This window comes from Anolis sagrei, chromosome 2, assembly GCF_037176765.1.
Source record: "Anolis sagrei isolate rAnoSag1 chromosome 2, rAnoSag1.mat, whole genome shotgun sequence".
Lineage (NCBI taxonomy): Eukaryota > Metazoa > Chordata > Lepidosauria > Squamata > Dactyloidae > Anolis > Anolis sagrei.
Window position 1 is genome coordinate 289,518,322 of NC_090022.1, and position 20,745 is coordinate 289,539,066.

The following is a 20,745-nucleotide window of genomic DNA, read 5'->3' on the forward strand; positions in this document are numbered from 1 at the left end:
CAGTTTGATTCCACTTGAACTGCCATGGCTTGTTTGTATGGAATCGTGGGGATTGTAGTATAACGAGGCACCCTTTGGAAGAGGAGACCTTGAGAACTACAAACTTCCAGGATTTCCGGGGCATTGATTGCGCCATGGAGGTTGAAATGGTGTTTCAACCCGACTTATTTTTGCAGTGTAGGCGCCTTTTTTATCGTGCCAAAAAAAAAAAAGGATTTGCAGCCAAGGGTTCCGAATCAGCCCGCGTTCACACGAGATCCGAATCTTCTTCCTCCTCCCTTAAAGAGCGCGACTTCGGACGCATCTACACAGGACAAATGGGCGCAGTTCGAGCCCGCTTTAGCTGCCATGGCTCCTTGCTTTGGGATCTTGGGAGCTGGAGTTTCACAAATTCTTCGGCAATACATCTATCTACTACATTGTCCAATTCACCCAGTTTAGCACCACTTTAGGCTCCATGTCATAATGAAATCCTGGGAGTTGTAGCCTTGAACCTTCTCTGACAGGGTCTCATCAAACTACAGCTCCCAGGATCCCCTAGCATTGAGCCAGGGAAGTTTAAAGCTGTGCCAAACTGCTTTCAATCCACAGAGGCTTGGCACCACTTTAGGCTCAATGGCATTATGAAATCCTGGGAGTTGTAGTCCTGAGCCTTGGTAAACTGGCTGGGATTTCTGGGAGTTGTAGGCCAAAACACCTGGGGACCCACAGGTTGAGAACCACTGTGCCAAGGCCTCATCAAACTACAACTCCCAGAATCCCCTAGCATTGAGCCAGGGAAGTTTAAAGCTGTACCAAGCTGCTTTCAACCCGTAGAAATTTGGCACCACTTTGGGCTCAATGTCATTATGAAATCCTGGGAGTTGTAGTCCTGAGCCTTCTCTGCCAAGGCCTCATCAAACTACAACTCACAAAATCCCCTATCATTGAGCCAGGAAAGTTTAAAGTTGTGCCAAGCTGTTTTCAATCCATAGAGGCTTGGCACCACTTTATGCTCAATGGCATTACGAAATCCTGGGAGTTGTAGTCCTGAACCTTCTCTGCCAGGGCATCACCAAACTACAACTCCCAGGATCCCCTAAAATTGAGTCAGGGAAGTTTAAAGCTGTGCCAAGCTGTTTTCAATCCATAGAAGCTTGGCATCACTTTATGCTCAATGCCATTATGAAATCCTGGGAGTTGTAGCCTTGAACTTTCTCTGCCAGGGCATCACCAAACTACAACTCCCAGGATCCCCTAGCATTGAGCCAGGGAAGTTTAAAGCGGCGCCAAGCTGCTTTCAATACACAGAGGCTTGGCACAAGTTTAGCCTCAATGCCATTATGAAATCCTGGGAGTTGTAGTCCGGAGCCTTCTCTGCCAGGGCCTCACCAAACTACAACTCCCAGGGTCCTCTAGCATTGAGCCAAGACTGTGCCAAGCTGCTTTCAAGCATGGAGCCAGGGAAGTTTAAAGCGGTGCCAAGCTATTTTCAATCCGTAGAGATTTGGCTCCACTTTGGGTTCAATGTCATTATGAAATCCTGGGAGTTGTAGTCCTGAGCCTTCTCTGCCAGGGCCTCGCTAAACTACAACTCCCAGGATCCCCTAGCATTGAGCCAGGGAAGTTTAAAGTGGTGCCAAGCTGCTTGCATTCTACAAAGTAGAGGCACTCTATCCTTTCCCAGCCAGGTTTCTTTCCTTCCTCCTTTCTTCCTTCTTTCCTTCCTTCCCTCCCTTCCTTGCTTCCTCCAGAGGCACAGAAAGAGCTCGGGAGCCGGTGACGTCACCGGGACTAATGGGTGTCGTCCTCTCGGTCCGCCTCTGAGTTCAGAGAGAGAGAGAGAGAGAGAGAGAGGAGAAAGGCAGGCAGGCGCGCAAAGCAAAGCACTCGTCTGGAGTCTCGCCTGGAGCGCACGCAAAAGGCGCATTCCTTTCCTGCGCCTGTCCGTGGGCTGAAGGGGGGCAAAGTCTTGGGATAGCCCCCTCAAAACCAAGCTTGGCCACTCTACCTTGGCTCCAGGAGGAGACCCCCACCCCTCAAAGCCGACTTGACCTCTTTTCCCGGGGCTCTAACACATCCCCCCCACCCCCAAAAAAGGCAGCGGCGTCCATCCCGATGCGCCTTCCTTTCCCGGTGGATGCGCCAGGTAAGGCTTCTCCTTGGCGTGCCTTCTCGCAGGGCCCACGCGTGTCTGGGTCGGGGTGCGTGGGATTCGAGGGGAGATGCGTGTCTAGAGAGAAGCAGAGAGAAGAAGAAGAAGAGGAAGAAGAAGAGGGGCCGCTTTGGCGCCACACCGGCTTCTTTGGAGACGGAGGCTGCAACAGAATTCTCACATTGGAGTGGACTCTGCCTTGTAGTTTTTACTCGAGAAAAAATCCACTTAAAATCCAGTTTCTGCCTCCTGCAAAATTATGGGGTTTGTAGTTTTAGGCTTCTCCTTAAATTACAAACCCCAGAATTCTGCAAGAGGTAGAAACCGGATTTTAAGTGGATTTTTTTCTCGAGTATGTCTACAAAAACTACAAGTGGATTTTAAGTGGATTTTTTCTCTAGTGCGATGAACTATATTGTCGAAGGCTTTCATGGCCGGAATCAGTAGGTTGCTGTGAGTGTTCCCAGGTTGTCTGGCCATGTTCCAGAAGCATTCTCTCCTGACGTTTCGCCTGCATCTATGGCAGGCATCCTCAGAGGTTGTGAGGTCTGTTGAAAACGAGGAAAACCTCACTTGCATTAATGGTCTTGCAGTTTCAAGATCTGGCTGCTTCCTGCCCGGGGGAAATGCTATTCATTCAATGCTAATCAAGGTGATCCATTTCAGCATGCACACTTGTCTCAAGCAGACGAGTTCTTTCTCCCACCCTGGACATTATTCCACAGATATAGAAATATCACTTGCATTGAATGGTCTTGCAGTTTCAAGGTCTGGCTGCTTCCTGCCCGAGGGAAATCCTTTGTTGGGAGGCGAGTAGCTGGCCCTGGCTGTTTCTTGTTTCTTTGTAGACACTCTTTGGCAGAGAAGGCTGAAGTCTCCTAAAGCTGACTATCCCACTATTCTATAGGAGGCAGCCCTGGCAGTTCAAGTGGTCATTCTCTTGTCTGCTTGAGGCAAGTGTCAATGTTGCAATTGGCTACCTTGGTTAGCTTTGAATGGTCTCGCAGCTTCAAGGTCTGGCTGCTTCCTGTCTGGAGAAATCCCTTTTGGGAGATGATTAGCTGGCCCTGATTGTTTAGCATCGAATGGTCTCGCAGCTTCAAGGTCTGGCTGCTTCCTGCCTGGAGAAATCCCTTTTGGGAGATGATTAGCTGGCCCTGATGGTTTAGCATCGAATGGCCTTGCAGCTTCAAGGTCTGGCTGCTTCCTGCCTGGAGAAATCCCTTTTGAGAGATTATTAGCTGGCCCTGATGGTTTAGCATTGAATGGCCTTGCAGCTTCAAGGTCTGGCTGCTTCCTGCCTAAAGAAATCCCTTTTGGAAGATGATTAGCTGGCCCTGATTGTTTAGCATCGAATGGTCTCGCAGCTTCAAGGTCTGGCTGCTTCCTGCCTGGAGAAATCCCTTTTGAAAGATGATCAGTCGGCCGTGGTTGTTTCTTGTTTATTTGCAGAGAAGGCTGAAGATTCCTAAAGCGGTAAATACCACTGTTCCATAGTAGGCAGCCCTGGCAGTTCAAGTGGTGCCGAACCGCATTAATTCTGTAGTGTAGACACACCCAGAGAAGGGAAAGAAGAAGAGAGAGGATAGAAGGAAGGAGGCATCTCCATTCTACAGTTAACGCAGCTTGATTGATACTGCCGAATGCTATGGAATATTGAGATTTGTAGTTGTTAGGTTTTGTGAGTCTAATTCTCTTTTAGCAGAGGTAAAGCCCTTGTGAAACTACAGCTCCCACGACCCGATATCATTGAGCCGTGGCAGTGGAAATGGGTTCACACTGCATTCATTCTCCAGTGTTGATATATAGATGCGCCCTTGATGGGAGAAGGAATTGGCTTGCTTTGAGTTTTCCAGGCTGTATGGCCATGTTTCAGAAGCATTCTCTCCTGACGTTTCGCCTGCATCTATGGCAGGCATCCTCAGAGGTTGTCAAGCCCGGAAAACTCACTGCAATTTAGTGATTCCGGCCATGAAAGCCTTCGACAAGACATTGAAATAGGAAGCGATTTAAAAACAATAATTTGCAATATATGGCACCCAGTGTCTTCCTTTTGGAAATGGGTTTTTAGGGCAAGCTTTTCCTTAAGGAAAGGGAGTCGGTGGCTTGCCAGGTATGGACTCCGAACACCATCAGCCCCAACCCGAAGCCAAGGGGTCAGGGCTGATGGGAATTGTAGTCCAATCGCTTTTTGGTTGCTTAAAAGGCGCAGGAAAGAGCGGAAAACAGTATGAACTAAGTTCTGGGCAGCTCCATCCTCGCTTTGCTTCTTTCCAAAGCTGTCCCATTGACTCTGCTTGGACTGGGCACATCTACACAGTAGAATTAAAGCTATTTGAGGCCTCACAACCTCTGAGGATGCCTGCCATAGATGCAGGCCAAACGTCAGGAGAGAATGCTTCTATACATCCCGGAAAACATACAACAACCCAGTTTGAGGTCACTTTTAACTGCTCAATGGGATGAAGCAGCAAGAGTGCTTGTTCCTCGTCACACTACAACTCTCCTGACTCCATAGCATTGAGCCGCGGCAGTTAAAGCGGCGTCACACTGCATTCATTCCACAGTGTAGATGCAGCCTTAGGAACAGTTCACCTCAAAGCATCAACTGCTCATCTAGAGCAATAACTGAAGGCTTCCAACGCAATAAATATTATAATTGAGTTGTCGAAGGCTTTCATGGCCGGAATCACTGGGTTGTTGTAGGTTTTTTCGGGCTATATGGCCATATTCTAGAGGCATTTTCTCCAGATGTTTCGCCTGCATCTATGGCAAGCATCCTCTGGCAAGCATCCTTTCGCCTGCCATAGATGCAGGCGAAATGTCAGGAGAAAATGCCCCTAGAACATGGCCATATAGCCCGAAAAAACCTACAACAACCCAATTATAATTGCGTTATTATTGCATTTTTAATGTTTTATTATAGAATAGCCGTCCCCTGCCTCGCGATACTGTGTTCCAGTCTGTATATATGTGTTTTGTGTGTGTATTTGTGTATATGTGTATATATGCGTGTATTATCCTATCTGCAGACTTTCAGAAATACCACACAGAAAAAGACAACTGTTAATAGACTACTTGTCTCAAGTGTTGAGCTTTTTGATAAGTGAGTAAATAGTGTGTGTGTATGTGTGTGTGTGTGTTTGTGTACCCACACACATACACAATAGCCGTCCCCTGCCACGCGTTGCTGTGGCCCAGTCTGTGTATATGTGTTTTGTTTGTGTATATATTTGTGTATATGTGTGTTTGTGTTTATATGTGGTTTTCTGCATGTGTTGCAATGAATTTTTTTGGTTTTTGGCTTTTAAAGTATCTTCCACTGTGTTTTTCAGTGTTTTTATGAGTGATATTCACTCGTTGGCCCGATAAGTGTATTGTGTCCAAATTTGGAGACAATTCGTCCAGTGGTTTTTGAATTATGTTAATCTCACAAACGAACATTACATTTTTATTTATATGGATAGACTAGCCGTCCCCTGCCACGCGTTGCTGTGGCCCAGTCTGTGCATTTGTGTTTTGTGTGTGTGTGTGTGTGTGTGTGTGTGTGTATATATATATATATATATATATATATACACATATACATATACATATATACATATACACATATATGTTTATATGTGTGTATATATATATATATATATATGTTTATATGTGTGTATATATTTGTGTATCTGTGTATATATGTGTGTGTGTGTGTATAGATATAGATAGATAGATAGATAGATAGATAGATAGATAGATGTGTGGGGGTATGTGTGGATGTATATATATGTGTGTGTGTAGAAGGGTGTATATAGGTGTGGGGGTATGTGTGGGTGTATATATGTGTGTAGATATGTGTATATATTTGTTTGTTTATAAGTGCATATGTATATTGTGTATATGTGTGTGCTTGTCTTTATGCATATTTGTGTTTATATATGTGTATGTAGGTGTGCATGTCTATATTTGTGTGTGAATGTGAATATGTGTATATGTGTATGTAGATGTATGTGTGTGCTTGGGTATATATATACACGTATGTGTATGTATGTGTGCATGTGTATATGTGTGTGTGTATATATATATATAGTGTACTTTTGAGGTTTGTGTATATTTGAGTATATATGTATTTATGTGGGTATGCACATAGGTGGTAATGTGATATATTTTTTATTTTATTTTTTGGCTTTTTAAGTCTCTTCTGCTGTGTTTTTCAGTGTTTTAATGAGTGATGGTCACTTGTTGGCCTGAGAGGTGTCTTGTGTCCAAATTTGGTGTCAATTCGTTCAGTGGTTTTTGAGTTATGCTAATCCCACAAACGAGCATTACATTTTTATTTATATAGGTGTTGGATTTGCAATTGTTTGTAGGGAGAGCCTTCTGGCAAGGACTGAAGGGGTTTACACTGGGCATCTATATTGTTGAATTAATGGAGTTTGGCACTTCTTGGGGCCCTTCTACGCATCCCTTTATCCCAGAATATCAAGGCAGAAAATCCCGCATTATCTGAGTGTGGACTAATATAATCCGGTTCAAAGCAGATATTGTGGGATTTTCTGCCTTGATATTCTGGAATATAGGGCTGTGTGGAAGTGCTGAATGCTACGGTATCCCGGGAGTTGTAGTTTCACATGGTCCTCAGCCTTCTTTCCCTTCATCAAACTAGGAGTAAACATTTCAGGATTCCTGAAACCGCTCCTGATTTAAGGCTGCATCTTCACTGTGGAATGAATGCAGTGTGGTACCGCTTTAACTGCCGCAGCTCAGTGCTATGGAGAAATAGCAGTTAGGCGTCAAACCGCATTCATTCGACACTACAGACGTCATTTTGGGTTTGCTGAAGACAGGCACCCGATTGCAAAAGGGGAAATTGGGTTTTCTAAGTATTTGGATCATCATCATCATCATCATCATCATTATTATTAGGGAGCCCCCGGTGGCGCAGTGGGTTAAACCGCTGAACTGCTGTGCTTGTTGACCAAAAGGTCGCAGGTTCGAATCCGGGGAGCGGGATGAGCTTCCGCTGTCAGCCCCAGCTTCTACCAACCTAGCAGTTCGGAAACATGCAAATGTGAGTACCAGTAGATCAATAGGTACCGCTCCGGCGGGAAAGTACCTATTGATCTACTATCTCCATGCAGTCGTGCCGGCCACATGACCTTGGAGGTGTCTACGGACAAGGCCGGCTCTTCGGCTTGGAAATGGAGATGAGCACCAACCCCCAGAGTCGGTCACGACTGGACTTCTTGTCAAGGGAAAACCTTTACTTTAAGGATTGGGTCCACTCCACTTAAAATAACCCCTCAAAAGTGTTTGACTAGGACAAGAAAAAAGAAATGGAGAAGAGGCCTTCTCTTCCCTAGGTAGGCCTCGATCCCTTGACGTTTCTTGAGGAAAGTCGGATTTTAATAGAGCTAACATTTTGGACTATTTTAAAAAGCAATACTTCAGTGCATTCCGGCGCTTTTCCGAAGCTGAGGATCAGGCGATTGCCAGCCTGCCGAAGGGGCCTCTCTCTCTTCTACACAGCTCTATAAAATCCGAATTAAACTGCATTATATGGCCTTGTGGATTCAGCAGATATTGTGGATTATCTGCCTTGATACTCTGGATTATGTGGCTGTGTGGAAGGGCGCTCTTTCTCTCTGGTCCGCGTTTGCTCCTCGGATTTTCCTGCGTGTCGGCCGCGTTCAGACAACCCACTCAAGATATTTAGGGTTGTTTTTTCCCCCCGCTGGTTTCGAGCAGGAAAAAGAGCTTGCAAACGTAGGGTGCATTTTCATCTAATTCCTATATTATGATCTCTCCCAATTCTATGGTCGCCCCTTCAACGTCTCCATCGCTATTCCCCCCTCCCTTCCTCCCTCCCTTCTTCGTCTTTTCTTTCTTTCTTTCTTCTTTTCTTTCTTTGCTTCTTAAGTCCTTCCTTTTCATTTCTTTTCTCCCTCCCTTCCTTTTTTACTTTTTCTTTTCCTTCTTTCCTTTCTTCCCTTCCTACTTCCTTCCTTTCTTCTTAACGTTTTCTCTTCCTTCCTTCCTTCCTTCCTTCCATCCTTCCCTTCCTACTTCCTTCATTCTTCCTTTCTTCCCCCTCTTTCTTTCCTTCTTAATTTTTTATTTTCCTTCCTTCCTTCCTTCGTTCATTTCTTTTTTCTTTCTATCCTTCCGTTATTCATTTTTTCTTTTATTCCTTCCTTTTCTTATTTCCTTCCTCTTTTCTCCTTCCTTTCCTTTCTTGTTTTCTTCTTCCACCCTCGTCTTTTATTTTCCTTCCTTCTTTGTTCCTTCCTTCTTATTTATCCCCCTTTATTTTCCTTCTTTCCTTCCTTTTCTTTTTTCCTTCCTCTTTTCTACTTTCTCCCTTTCCTTACTTGTTTCCTTCTTCCTTCCTCGTCTTTTATTTTCCTTCCTTCTTCCTTCCTTCTTATTTCTCCTCCTTTATTTTCTTTCCCTTTCTTCTTTCCTTCCTCTTTTCTCCTTTCTCCCTTTCCTTTCTTGTTTCCTTCTTCCTTCCTCGTCTTTTATTTTCCTTCATTCTTCCTTCCTTCCTTCTTGTTTCTCCTCCTTTATTTTCCTTCCTTCCTTTTATTTCCTTTCCTTCCTCTTTTCCCCTTCCTTTCTTTTCCTTTCCTTTCTTGTTTTCTTCTTCCTTCCTAGTCTTTTCTTTTTCTTCCTTCTTTGTTCCTTCTTGTTTCTCCCCCATTATTTTCCTTCCTTCCTTCCTTTTATTTCCTTTCCTTCCTCTTTCCCCCTTCCTTTCCTTTCCTTTCTTTTCCTTTCCTTTCTTGTTTTCTTCTTCCTTCCTAGTCTTTTATTTTTCTTCCTTCTTTGTTCCTTCCTTCTTGTTTCTCCCCCTTTATTTTCCTCCCTCCCTCCCTTCCTTCCTTTCTCTCCCTCCGAAGAAAGGGAGGCAGGATCCCTTCCTTTGGCCTCTATCCTGAAGTTCTGCCTCTCTGGAATATTATTGGGTGGGTTGCCTTCAGAGGAATCAAGCCAGCACACACTTGCTTGATCTCAGGGCCAACCGCAAAGGCGCTCTCCTAGGTGCTGAAGCTATCTTTGGCTCTTAGGATTGCATACCTCCTCCAGCCTGGAAGAGTAGTTGAAGCATTGGACTTGACTCAGGAGATGAGGAGTCAGATCTTGCTCACTTGGTGACCTTGGACAAGTCACTCCCTCTCAGCCTCAGGGAGAATATGAAACCCCTCTGGACAAACCTTGGCAGGAAAACCCTGGGACAGAGCTGCCCTTAGTCAAATGGGTCTTAAGAGAGCATCAAAACCCAGAGTAGGATCAGCATTTGGAGGCCTTGGTAAGGCCACCTGGGACAGGAGCACACTCCGCTCTTCATTACCATTGACATTCCCTTCTCACCCTCTCTTAAACTAGACTCAGGACACTAAATACCACACCATGACCTCAGTCTCTTTAGTTTAAGGAGGGAGGCACCAGTTTTGGGATCACAGCCTTTATTTATTTATTTATTTGTCGTGTCAGGGCAACCAGCAAATTGTATTACATTTCTAACAGAACAAAACAAACAAACAGACAGACAAAACACAAAATTTGCAAGTTTGGTAGTTGATTAAATGTCCTTTGACCAGTATCTGGCCACTTGGGATGCCTCTGGTGTTGCCGCAAGAAGGTCCTTCATTGTGCATGTGGCAGGGCTCAGGGTGCATTGCAGCAGGTGGTCTGCAATTTGCTCTTCTCCACACTCGCATGTCGTGGATTCCACTTTGTGGCCCCATTTCTTGAGGTTGGCTCCGCATCTCGTGGTGCCAGAGCACAGTCTGTTCAGCGCCTTCCAAGTCGCCCAGTTTTCTGTATGCCCAGGGGGGAGTCTCTCATTTAGTACCAGCCATTGATTGAGGTTCTGGGCTTGAGCCTGCCACTTTTGGACTCTTGCTTGCTGAGGTGTTCCAGCAAGTGTCTCTGTAGATCTTAGAAAACTATTTCTAGATTTAAGTCGTTGACCTGCTGGCTGATACCCAAACAGGGGATGATACCCAAACCACGGCCTTTAGGACAATAACACAAGAATGATATTGCAGTACAAGTATTTTTCAAAAGCAAAGTTAGAAGCCATCCTATCCAGACAGTGTCTATGGCCTAAAATCAATTGATAGAATAGACCAGTGAATCAATAGCAGAAGAGTAAATCCAAGCATAGACAAATCCCATTGTTGTGATGGGTCTGTTCTAGGTGAGGCCAACAATTGGGCGAAAAGGTCCTTGTAAGCAGCTGAAACTAGCATTATGTGCCTCTCCAATACCTCAGTCCCAATTGGAATCTAGACACTGAAGCTTGGCTTTGGGATACAGACTATAACTTCTGCTGGATCTAACACACAGCCCAAACCAGATAGGATTTAATTTGAAATTGCTTCTAATAGAAACCTTTCCCCACAAACAGAATATCAATAGTGGCATCGATTCATATTAAAGTTAGGCATAACTGTTTGTGGATGGCACTACTGAAATTATCGGGCCTTTCTCCCATCCATTTCCCCTTATTCCTGTTGCCCCATCTTGCCCTTTGAGGTCATTGTTAGGTGCCTGCAACGAGGCCATTTTCGATGCAATTTGTCAAATCTCTGGTGGAAATCCCTTCTGAAAATGTCATGAGGTGTGTTAGTGGAAGGGACCTTGTGTTAGGAATATCTATCCTCTCTATATTTATCTATCTATCTATCTATCTATCTATCTATCTATCTATCTATCATCCATCTATCATGGAGCCACCATGGCACTGTGGGTTAAAGCCTTGTTCTGGCAGGACTGAAGACCAGCAGGTTGGAGGTTCAAATCTGGGGAGAGCGTGGATGAGCTCCCTCTGTCAGCTCCAGCTTCCCATACAGGAACATGAGAGAAGCTTCCCACAAGGATGGTGAAACATCAAAATATCCAGGCATCCCCTGGGCAACATCCTTGCAGATGGTCAATTCTCTCACACCAAAAGTGATTTGCAGTTTCTCAAGTCACTCCTGACACGGAAAAAAATGTATCCAATGAATAAGCATTAGGCTATCGTCTAAAAATCTCAGGAAAGTATTCCTAAATTACCCAGAATTCAGAATTACCTTTTCCATTCTCATTTCACATCTCAGCTGCTAGAAGATAATTCTTCAATTTTCATATCATTTTTGGTTCATTGCAATGGTGTATCATTGTATTTTTGGATTTAATTAAATGTGTTATTCGGCATTTAATTATCACTATACAGGAGTCATTGTCAACTTGGGTGGCTAAAATACAAGCATAGAAAGAAAGGATATTAGAAAAGCATAAGGATGCTGGAGTGTGCACATATATACGTCAAATAGGTCGACATAGGTTTCTAATTTAGATGCTGGTGTATCAGAGGAAAATTTTGTTTATCATTAGAATGCTTTTTTTTGGCAAAGTAATCTCTGAAATCCTTGAGAAATATCATTTTATGCTACCAGTTAAAAAGAAAAGCATGAAGCCTTTTACTGTAATTATTTTCCTGTATATATATGTGTGTGTATTGACTAGCACGAATGATGAAAACTTCTGTGTTGCACTGCATTGGAAGCATGCATCTTAATACAGATATTATTTTATTGAATTGTGGATCTTGGTTTTGCCTCTACTGCCCTTCAAGGATGCACACACATTGATTTCTCCTTACTGTTGTGTTTGGTTTACTTGAATATATTTATCACTCGGATATGAGAGTTACAGAACATTCATGTTGTTTTTACATGACCCAAAATGCTTTGTAAGAGAAGGCGAGCCATTGTTCATCAGTTGGCTAAATAAGTACCAGAATGTACAGATAATGAAGCTGTGTCTACATGGTTAGAATTAATGCAGTTTGACACCACTTTAATAATAAATAATAATAAATAATAACATGTTATTTGTATCCCAGCCCCTCTCCCCAAAGGGACTCGGGGCAGCTCACAAGAGAAAAAATAGACTATACATAATGATACTTGACCAATCAAGACAACAACTGCCATGGCTCGATGCTATTGAATCCTGAGAGTTTTAGTACGGTGAGTTACCAGCACTCTTTGGCAAAGAAGGCCAAAGACATTGCAAAACTGCAACTCCAAGGATTCAATAGCATTGTATATGTGGTGTTAAACTGTGACCACTCTAGGTGCATCCTGTGACTAACAACTGTGTGAATGGAGTTGGGGGTTGCATTTGAGGTTATATACAATGGAACAGGAATATTTTTAAACATAAAGTTAGATCTGTGATGCCCCATTCACACATGCAGGCCATCCTCTGACAGTGAAGACATCAAGCAAATATGCCTTTATTAGGCAAACATGGTTATGCACCCACAGTCTATTCAATGTATTTTGGTAAAGTCCAACTAATTATTTTTTTTGTCATGTCAGGAGCGACTTGAGAAACTGCAAGTCACTTCTGGTGTGAGAGAATTTGCCGTCTGCAAGGACGTTGCCGAGGGGCTGCCTGGATGATTTGATGTTTTTATCATCCTTGTGGGAGGCTTCTCTCATGTCCCCACATGAGGAGCTGGATCTGATAGAGGGAGTTCATCCGCCTCTCCCCGGATTTGAACCTGAGACCTGTCCGTCTTCAGTCCTGCCGGCACAGGGGTTTAATCCACTCCATCACCGGGGGCTCCCTAGTCCAACTAATAAAAAAACCTAAAATATAAAATGGCCCTAAGATGCTTTACCTGCACTTAATTTGGGATGGTGACACCATTCCAGGTTCAGTGGATGTGTCCGAAATGTTGAACTAAATTGGTTCAAAACCTTTGATAGCTTCTTTAAAGCCTGAATTAAATCCAATAATAGAATTGACATGGAAGATGCAACATACAGGTTCTTCTAAAGGTCAGTCTTGCTTCATGCATCATAATAATAATAATAATAATAATAATAATAATAATAATAATAATCAGGGACATCTAATCACCTCTCAACAAAAGATTGCTCCAGGCACTGCTAGGCTATCGAATGCTAATCAAGGTGGTTAGTTGAAACATTCACACCTAGCTCCAGCAGACAAGAGTCCTTTGTCCCACCCTGGTCTTTCCACAGATATATAAACCCATTTTCCTACTTCCAACAGACCTCACTACCTCTGAAGATGCTTGCCATAGATGCAGGCAAAACGTCAGGAGAGAATGCCTCTAGAACATGGCCATATAGCCTGAAAAAACCTACAACAACCCAGTGATTCCAGCCATGAAAGCCTTCGACAATATAATAATAATAATAATAATAATAATAATAATAATACATTTTATTTAGATTCCACTTTATCTCTCCAGTTGGACTCAGAGCGGATTACAGTAAATACTAAATACATATAAGGAAAACATTCAATGCCCTTTACACAGTGAATGAACGACATACAATACACAGACAGGTAAAAGCTTTCCCTTTCCATCTCCGGCATCCGGCCATGGGAGGTGCTTTTGTTCCATTTTCCATTCCAAGGAGCCTGTTGTCCATGCACATTTCTGATTGTATTTATTTATTATTTATTTAAAGCATTTATATTCCACCCTTCTCACACCAAGGGGGACTCAGGGCAGAGCACAACATATATATGGCAAACATTCAATGCTGGAACATGAAATAAACTATAAATATACACAAACACTAAAATCAGTCATCTCCACTTAAAATCAATTGTTTTAAACCATCTCAGATCAGCTGTACCAGAGCTGGTCAGCAGGATAGCGTTTCCTATCATTCCTGTGATGGTGGTGGGACTAAGAGCAGGGCCTCCCCAGAGGATCTTAATCTCCACAGTGGTTCATAGAGGGAACCGCAGTGGTTCATAGTGTTCATACAGGTAAACTAGGCTGGAGACATTGTGTCATATGTACTGCAGTTGATGGTGGTTGGTGATGGAAGGGTTAATGTATTAGTTCTAAAGGGTTTAGTAATCTGTAAGTAAGAGTTCATGGGTGAAAGCAATTAGGGGTGAAGGTGTGCAGGTGATGGGTTGCAGCTGGGTGTGACTGGATTTAAGGAGCTAACTTTGAGACTGATCTTTGGGAGAAAAGTATCTGTTATATTTTGGTGGTGGATGCTGCTGGTTTTTCCCCCAGGTCAGTTGGATTTTTTGGTATCCTGACCTGTCTCCTGTAATCTTGGAATCCTGGAACCTTGAACCTTTGGACTGGTTTTTGACTACAGTATAGACCAGGGGTCCTCAAACTAAGGCCTGGGGGCCGGATGAGGCCCTCCAAGGTCATTTACCCGGCCCTCGCTCAGGGTCAATCTAAGTCTGAAATGACTTGAAAACACACAACAACAATTACAACAATCCTATCTCATGAGCCAAAAGCAGGTCCACACTTCCCATTGAGATACTAATAAGTTTATATTTGTTTAAATTGTTCTTCATTTTAATTATTGTATTGTTTTTAAGTGATTTTTGCACTACAAATAAGATATGTGGTATGCATAGGAATTCATTCATATTTTTTTTCAAATTATAATCCGGCCCTCCAACAGTTTGAGGAACTGTGACCCGGCCCTCTGTTTAAAAAGTTTGTGAACCCCTGGTATAGACTCTTGATCCCTGGACTTTGTTTATTGAACTCTCTGCATTTGACCACTGGACTGGACCCTTTTGACTATGGAGTTATTTTTGCTATCAGTTTTTGTTTATTCTGTGGCTGGGTGCTATCTTTACATTTTATGTTTTTTGGTCTATTAAAACAGCCAGCAAGTAAGTGCTGTTTTAATTAAACTATTTGATAAAACTGGGAGTTTGGTTCATCTCTACCTAAACAAGGTAGAGCCCTGGCAACGTGACACATTGCCTGCATATCTGCATGGATCACCCTTTTACCTTCCCGCTGCGGCGGTACCTACTGATCTACTCGCATTACTTGCTTTCGAACTGCTAGATTGGCAGAAGCTAGGGCTGACAGGCAGGAGCTCACCCTGACTCACTGCTTTGAACTGCTAAATCTCTGGTCAACAGATTTCCTGCAGCTAGCAGTTTAACTCACTGCGCTACCACATGTACCTTTTAGCAAGAGAAATCTCTCTTATTAGTAGTATATTCCAGGCTCCACAGGTCCATGGAAAAAGATGCCAAGGTCACATCCTCCTGAGCCTCCAGGTCTCTTATGCTCCCATCCTCACTCTTTATTCTGAATTGGGTTTTGTCCAAAAACAAGCAAAAGAGGTGTTTACTCTTCCTGTTGTTTTCGTTATTTGCCATCAGCTCTAACTTCTGGTGACTTTATGGATGAAAGTCCTCCAAGAGCACCATTGTGCTGCTCAGTTCTTTCAAATTCAGGTTTGTGACTTCCTTGACTGAGTCAATCCACTTGTAATCAAAACCGGCTTCTTTTCCTATTGCCAATCATTACAATATCCTGGGATTCATATTGTGTTGTGATGGGTCCAAAGTACGACAGCCTCAGTTGGCTTGTAGGAAGAGTTTAGGTTCGGTTTGCTTTAGGAAGCATTTGTTTATCTTTCTAGCCACCCAGGGTTTTCTTCTCTAGCACATTTCAAATGAATTGATTTTCTTCCTGTCATCATTCTCCACTGTTCAGCCTGAATACTACTACTACTACTACTACTAATAATAATAATAATATACTTTATTTATATTCTGCTCTATCTCTCTGAGGGGATTCAGAGTGGATTACAGAATACATATATGGTAAACATTCGATGTCATTATACAATTAACAACAAAGACAGACAGTATATAGACCATATCTTGGGAGGTCTGACTTGGCCACGGTAGTCCATGCTCTTGTTACATCCCAAATAGACTACTGCAATGCGCTCTACATGGGGTTGCCTTTGAAGACTGCCCGGAAGCTTCAGCTAGTCCAAAGCTCAGCAGTCAGGTTACTTACGAGAGTGGAGTACAGGGAGCGCACAATGCCCTTGTTACACCAGCTCCACTGGCTGCCTATTAGCTTCCGAGCACCATTCAAAGTGCTAGTTTTGACCTATAAAACCATAAATGGCTCTGGCCACTTTACCTATTTGAACATGTCTCTCCCTATGAACCATCAAGGACTTTAAAATCATCTGGGAATGTGTCTCTCCCTATGAACCATCAAGGACCTTAAGATCATCTGGGGAGGCCCTGCTCTCGGTCTCGCCACCATCGCAGTCGTGTTTGGTGAGGACGAGAGACAGGACCTTCTCCGTGGTGGCCCCTCGGCTATGGAACTCCCTTCCTAAAGAGGCTACATCTGCCCCTTCCCTCCTGACATTTCACAAGACACTTAAGACTTGACTGTGGGAGCAAGCATTTGCAGAATGGACGGTATTTATTGGCATAGATGAGATTTGTATGGACTGCATTTTTTGGACTGATTTGAAGTACGTTTTAAACCTGGCAAACTCTTTTAAAATGTTGATTTATTTATTTATAGCATTTCTATCCCGTCCTTCTCAGGGCGACTCAGGGCGGCTTACACAAGGCAGCAATTCTATCCATACAACAAACAACAATATAACAATAATTTAAAACCATGGATAAATCATTACGTTAAAACAATTAAAAGTATTTGTCAAAAGCATAGAGCCATTCCAGTTCAATTCCATAATTTGTTAAGACCATAAAGCCATTCGAGTTCAATTCCATAACCACGGTGGTGCTACGTCTGTTGACCAAAGGCCTGGTCCCAGAACCATGATTTCAGTTTTTTTCTGAAAAACAGGAGGGAAGAAGCCGACCTGATCTCACTGGGGAGCGAGTTCCACAGGTGGGGGGCCACAGCCAAGAAGGCCCTGTCTCTCATCCCCACCAAACACATTTGCAAAGCTGGCGGAGCCAAGAGCAGGGCCGCCCTGAATGATCTTAGGTTGCAAGGTGGGACGTAAATAGAGACACATTCGGAAAAGTATCATTTTATGTAATTGTGTATTTTATTGGCAAAGGCTTCCTTGTTTTCATCTCCAGCATCTGGAGGCTGTGCTCAACTCCAGCTACAAGGAGATGCTCTTCTTCTCTTTTCCATGCCGAAGAGCCTGTTGTCCATGGACACCTTTATGATTGAATTGCTGACGTGTCTGAATGGATGCCTTTTACCTCCTTGCCAAAGTGGTACCTATTGATCTACTCACATTATTGTTTTCAAACTGCTAAGTAGGCAGAAGCTTGGGCTGATGGCATGAGCTCACCCAACCCCTTGGCTTTGAACTGCCAACCTTTCTATTGGCAAGATTTTTTGCTGCTGGCACTGTACTATCACAGCCTTCATAACCATACACAGAAATTGTAAATACTATATCCTTTTGTGTTTTGAGATATGTATTTATACTTGACAATTTTATCCAGTTCCTTCATGGCTGCCTTTCCATGTCTTAATGGCAGAATGGGATTGGATTGGACAGCCTTTTGGGGTCTCTTCCAACTCTGTGCTTCTAAGGACACTTCATTCAGCTTCGATGCTAAGAAAAATAAGGTCTCTAGGCTCCCTTAGTTTTATTCTTCCAGTGATAAAGAACTTTTTTTGTCCTGTTTTGCCAGATGAAGCCTGAATTGTTAGTCCTAACTAGAATAGACATGTTACGTAAGTGTTGACTCACAATTTAACAGCTGATTGAATGAGTTTCTATTCTGGTTGAGATTGCTAATAAAAGTCGGACCAAAGGCACAGACTGTGATGGCAATGATGACGAATTTATTTTTACCCTGCTTTTCTGAATTGAGAAATTCCTCTCCCCAATAATAATAAAATGGCTTACACTTATAGAAGCATTAAAACACATCAATTAAAAACAATTAAGATAAATGTTAAACTTGTGAAAACCCATTCCTTAGCTCAAGGCACCATTCTTTTCCAATACAATCTACTCTCAGTTACCTGGAACTCATGAAATAATAGTTTAAGTTTATCTTTATTTGTCTTTGATTTTAATGGGTATATTTCAACATTCATATCAATATAGAGTTTATGGTTTGGTATAGTATTAATTAGGCCTATTTTTAGTGGTAACTCAAGCAGTCAGTAACTAGGTTGCAATGAGTTTTCTGGACTGTATGGTCGTGTTCCAGAAGCATTCCCTCCTGATGTTTCACCCACATTTATGACAGGAGTCCTCAGAGGTTGTGAAGTGTGTTTGAAACTAGGCAAGTGGGGTTTATATATTTGTGGAATGTCCAAGGTGGAAGAAAGAACTCTTGTCTGTTGGAGGCAAATATGAATGTTGCAATTAGCCACTGAATAGCTTGGCAGCTTCAAAGTCTAACTGCTTCCTGCCTGGGGAATAATTTGTTGGGTGGTGTTAGCTGGCCCTGATGGTTTCTTGTCTGGAATTCCCCCACACTACAAGAAAGGAGGAAACCACGAAAATGAACCAAATCTGTCTACCATCTGTTTACTATCAGGATAGTAAATAAAGAGCAAAACTCAGAAAAAGGGGAATTCCAGAGGAAAAAACAACCAGGCCCTGCTAACATCTCCCAACAAAGGATTCCACAAGGCAGGATGCAGTCAGCTTCGAAGCTGCAAGGCTATTCAATGCTGATAAAGGTGAGTAATTGCAACATTCACACTTGCCTCCAACAGACAAGAGTTCTTTCTCCCACCCTGGACATTCCACAGATACATAAACTCCATTTTCCTAGTTTCCAACAGACCTCACAACCTCGGAGGATGCTTCCCATAGATGTGGGTGAAACATGAGGAGAGAATACTTCTGGAATGTGGCCATACAGCTTGGAAAACTCACAGCAACCAAGTGATTCCAGCCATGAAAACCTTTGACAATACAATCAGAAACTATATTTTTCCGGCATCTACCAATCCTCATGGGTTTTTGGTTAACTGAGAGTCTACTATATATTGTTTTAAAATACTGCCACTAGAAAGACAACAGGAATATTAGTAAAATGCATAAACATAGAAATAAGTGGCCATCATGGTCTATACTGCTACATACACACATTTCCTGATTTTAAAGATTGTGTTTTTTCTGCAGTGATCATAAAGACATCTTTGGAAACTGCAATAGGTGTCAAACGTCTGTTGTTATAGCTTTGTCTGAATTTCACACTTAATTCATTCATGTTGGGGAGAGTATTTTCAGCTTAATATCTGTTTTGCAAAATGAGATGGATTTTGAATTTTGCTCTATCAGGACATGTGAGAGGCAGTCACATATTTTCTCTCTTTTTTTTTAAAAAAAAAAAACCTACCCAGAATGTCAGGAATGTGCCAGTCACAGGGCGCTGCTTCAATTAAATGTTTCTCCTGGGTGTGTTAATGTAGGGCAAACAAGGATCGCTATATTTAAATATTGGAAGTGATGTCATGTAGAAGATGGAGTGAGCTTATTTTTTTGCTCCTCCAAAGACAAGGACATGGAGCAATGGATTCGAATAGCAAGGTATAAATAAGATTCCAGCTAACACAGGGAAGAGATTGCTGATGGAAATTGCTGCTCACTGGTGGAACAGAGGTTGGATATCTTCCTGTTATAGGTTTATTATTTATTTACAGTATTTATATTCCGCCCTTCTCACCCTGCAGGGGAGTCAGGGTGGATTACAATGTATATATACATGGCAAACATTCAATGCCATAGACACACAACATATATAGACAGACACACAGAGACAATTTAACATTCCAGCTTTTTCATGAGGGTATTCTGGTCACCAGGGGAGCTGTTGCTTCACCGTCCATTTGTGACACTGATGAAGTACTTCCTCATTCTTTGCATGCTTGCTGGAGATTTTTATGGCGTCGTAAATTAGCCTCCCCGCATAAGCGGTACCTACATTTCCTACTTGACAGATGTAACTATCTTTTGGGTTGCAAAGGTTTGACAGCAAGCTACACAAATTGGTCGGAAGCTCACTCCAACCCGGGCTCACTTCGAACTCATGACCTTTTGGTCAGTAGTGATCTTAGTCCCAGCCAGCTGCGCCACAGTTCCAGTGCTTCAATTCTTTGGATTCCTTCATGGCACAGGATGGCTGTTGAGGTCCCTAAGACTCCATTATTTAGCTTTCACAATGCAGCTTGGAAATCCATCACTGGACTCTTGTAGGAGTCTCAGCAAGACGTTTGTCATTTAGGAAAGATGATGCTGGGTGCATCTACACTGTAGAAACAATGTAGTTTGAAACCACTTTAACTGCCATGGCCCAATGCTATGGGATATTGGGGTTTCAGTTGTACAAGCTCTGTAGCCTTCTCTGCCCAAAAGTGCTGATGCCTCACCAAACTTCAAATCCCAGGGTGGTGATACTTAGTCAATGATGAGAAGAGTAGTTTATCAACATCTATTAGACCACAAAGGTTCATACCCCCTGATTTGAAGACATGGTGGTGATACTTAATCAGTATGTCCCACAGCATCTACATTCATGTCTAAATTAACTAATAGGGGATGTACCCATACTCAGAGGCGGCCCTAGGTAATTTTCAATGGTAAGCAAACAGTATTTTGGTGCCCCCCGCAACCAATCACTGATATATATTTTCTGTTCATCGTGGGAGTTCTGTGTGCCATATTTGGTTCAATTCCATCATTGGTGGAGTTCAGAATGCTCTTTGATTGTAGGTGAACTATACATCCCAGTAACTACAACTCACATATGTCAAGGTCTATTTTCCCCCAAGAGTGCCTCAAGAGCACCCCTGGGCAAAATCAACTATCTGC

General features: G+C 42.9%; 1 protein-coding gene across 1 annotated transcript in view; it reads left to right on the forward strand.

Annotated features, from left to right (window-relative positions):
* Window positions 1-1,834: 1,834 nt before the first annotated feature.
* Window positions 1,835-20,745, forward strand: part of SKOR2 (SKI family transcriptional corepressor 2) — a 65,057-nt gene continuing 46,146 nt past the window's right edge. Inside the window, 1 exon segment of the mRNA XM_060761226.2 lies at window positions 1,835-2,128. Coding sequence (XP_060617209.2) covers window positions 2,120-2,128 — 9 coding nt within the window. The 5' untranslated portion in view covers window positions 1,835-2,119.